This window comes from Elephantulus edwardii, unplaced genomic scaffold, assembly GCF_000299155.1.
Source record: "Elephantulus edwardii isolate Elephantulus edwardi_28Jun2011 unplaced genomic scaffold, EleEdw1.0 scaffold00424, whole genome shotgun sequence".
In the NCBI taxonomy this organism is placed as follows: Eukaryota; Metazoa; Chordata; class Mammalia; order Macroscelidea; family Macroscelididae; genus Elephantulus; species Elephantulus edwardii.
In genome coordinates this window covers 464,188-466,609 of record NW_006400174.1, presented here as the reverse complement: position 1 = coordinate 466,609, position 2,422 = coordinate 464,188, and the positions used below count along the sequence as shown (strand labels likewise).

General features: G+C 43.7%; 1 protein-coding gene across 1 annotated transcript in view; it reads right to left on the bottom strand.

Moving 5' to 3' along the window:
• The window catches only part of CLTCL1 (clathrin, heavy chain-like 1), a 279,619-nt gene that overhangs the window by 105,390 nt on the left and 171,807 nt on the right, over positions 1-2,422 (bottom strand). Inside the window, exon 18 of the mRNA XM_006902527.1 lies at positions 1,257-1,379. Within this exon, the coding sequence (XP_006902589.1) occupies positions 1,257-1,379 (123 nt within the window). The remainder of the gene's footprint in view (positions 1-1,256; positions 1,380-2,422) is intronic.

Genomic DNA, 2,422 nt, shown 5'->3' with positions numbered 1-2,422 from the left:
TGGAATTTAGATGCACTCTTATTGATTGTGCTTGGCCGTACATGTTCATATCCTTGAAGATGTATCATGGGGGTGTTGCAACCTAAGCTTCCAGTTGTTCTTGCTGCCAGAGTTGTGGGCACAGTTTATTATTCAATATTTTTATCAGAGGATAATGAAGTGTATTAAATATGTAGGGGACAAACTTTAGAGATGGGTATGTCTGAAGCTAGTAGAATAAAAAAGTATCCCCAAATTGTTGTTAGGTGCTGTGGAGCTGAGTACGACTTATAGCAACTCTGTGCACAACAGATCTGAACCCTGTCCTATCCTGTGTCATCCTTACAATCTCTGATACATTCAAGTCACTGCTGCAGGCACTGTGTCAATCTATTTGGTTAGAGTTTTTCTCTCCTTTGTCATCCCTCCACCTCCCCAAACATGATGTCCCTTTCCAAGGAATTACCTCTCCTCGCAACATGTCCAAAGTATGTGAGATGAAGCTTTCTTATCTATGAAGAACTGCACAAGAAACAAAGTGAAATTCATGAGGGAAAAAGGCAAATCCTGTCCCTTGGGTTAAAAAATTGGCCTGTAGGTTGGCAATAAGTAAAATGAGGCAGATGCTGAATTGATCATTTGCTTAGGAGTGAAGTCCACTTATTGGATCAGGTTCTTGTTCAAGGGCAAAATCTCCATGATGACCTAAACTGTGTGTCCACTAGCCTTGAGGACAGTGCTAAGGACAATAAAAGAAATATGTTTTCATATCTGAGAAGCAGCTTCTTTTACAGAGTTTCAGAGAGAGCCTGTGGGTCTCCAAGTGACTCCCACTTGGCCAGGTTAAATCTGGTTAAGAACTCCTGGCCCCAACACTAAGTTCCAGCTCAAAGGAAGTGTCTGAGCAGAAACTGGAGAGTTCCATGGACACCACCATGGACTCCTAGACAAAGCAAGGGCTGCCCAGACAACCTTGGAAGCCATTTAACTTTTAACAAGAGTGGGCTGAGCTGGAAAAAATGCTGCACTCAGCACGCAGGCATGCCATCAGATATTCTGTTATTGTGGCTAAATAACTATGAGTACTTACTACATGCCCTTAACTAATGACCACAAGAATCCAAGCCATTGTTTGGTAAGCTACTTAAAGAGAATATAAGGTACAAAGGATCTGTTAAGCCATGCATTCAGTGTTTAGATGTTCCAACCGAACCGCTCAGCTGAAGTGCACGTGGTTAGAAGGCAGAATTCAGGTGCACACAGAACCTGTGCCTCACGTGGTCAATGAGCTGCTTCCTGCATAGGTTCGTTTCTCCAAGGACATGAGCCCAGAGCTCTGGATCCTTCCTGCGCACCAGGTAGCGAGCTTCACTTTTGAACAGAGAGTTCTCATTGCAAACCTGAAATGAAAATGGATAAGTATGTGTATAAGGAGCAGAAACCATAGAAGCCACCTGGGGAGACATACACTCAATTCCTCTCATTCTAGTATGTGTTTGGAGTTGAGCCAGTGCCTGTTAGTGCCCAAGAAGCATTCTAAAGAGTCAACATCTCATCTCCCACAGTTACAAATTACCTCCAGATGCCCATTTTTACAATCACCTACAGCTGAGCAACTGCTTATTTCCCTACTGCTTCAAGTAACTGCTGCACTAATATTAATAATCATGGGTGACTGGAACACAAAAGTTGGGAATGGGAAAGAAGGATCAGTAGCTGGAAAACATGGACTTGGTGACAGAAATGAGGCTGGAGATAGAATTCTGCACATCCAATGATTTATTCATTGCAAATAGGTTTTATAAGAAACACAAATGCAGGCTATACACAGGGATTTCACCTGATGGTATGTATAGGAAACAAATAGATTACATTTGTGGAAAGACTTGCTGGAGAAGCTGTGAAAACCAGGCCGGGTGCTGACTGTGAAATAGACCACCAACTGCTCATAGGCAAGTTCAAGCTGAAGTTGAAGAAAATAAAATCAAATCCACAAGAACCAATATTTGACCTTAAGTCTATCCCACTCAAGTTTCAAAAACATCTCAGGAACAGGTCTGAGGCCTTGAACACCAAAGAGCGTAGACCAAATGAGCTGTGGGAAGATACATCATTCATGAAGAATACAAAAGATCATTACAAAGCCTAAAGAGGAAGTAAAGACCAGGATGGATGTCAGATGAGACTCTGAATATTGTATTAGAGGCTCATTGCCCACTGCTGTGGTGTGGACAGCTGAAACAGGCCCCGACAGGCACCCAGGAACCCAGACTCTACTTCATGCTCTGCTGGAGAAGGCGGGGCAGTCTCCTGTACCAGTCAGATCCAATTTGATGGTACACACACACACACACACACACTTCTTCTTTTTTTAAAAAAGACTACTTCAGCAGTCGCGGCCCTCAGCCCCCGGGTTGGGGCGAGCCGTCGCGGCCCTCTGCCC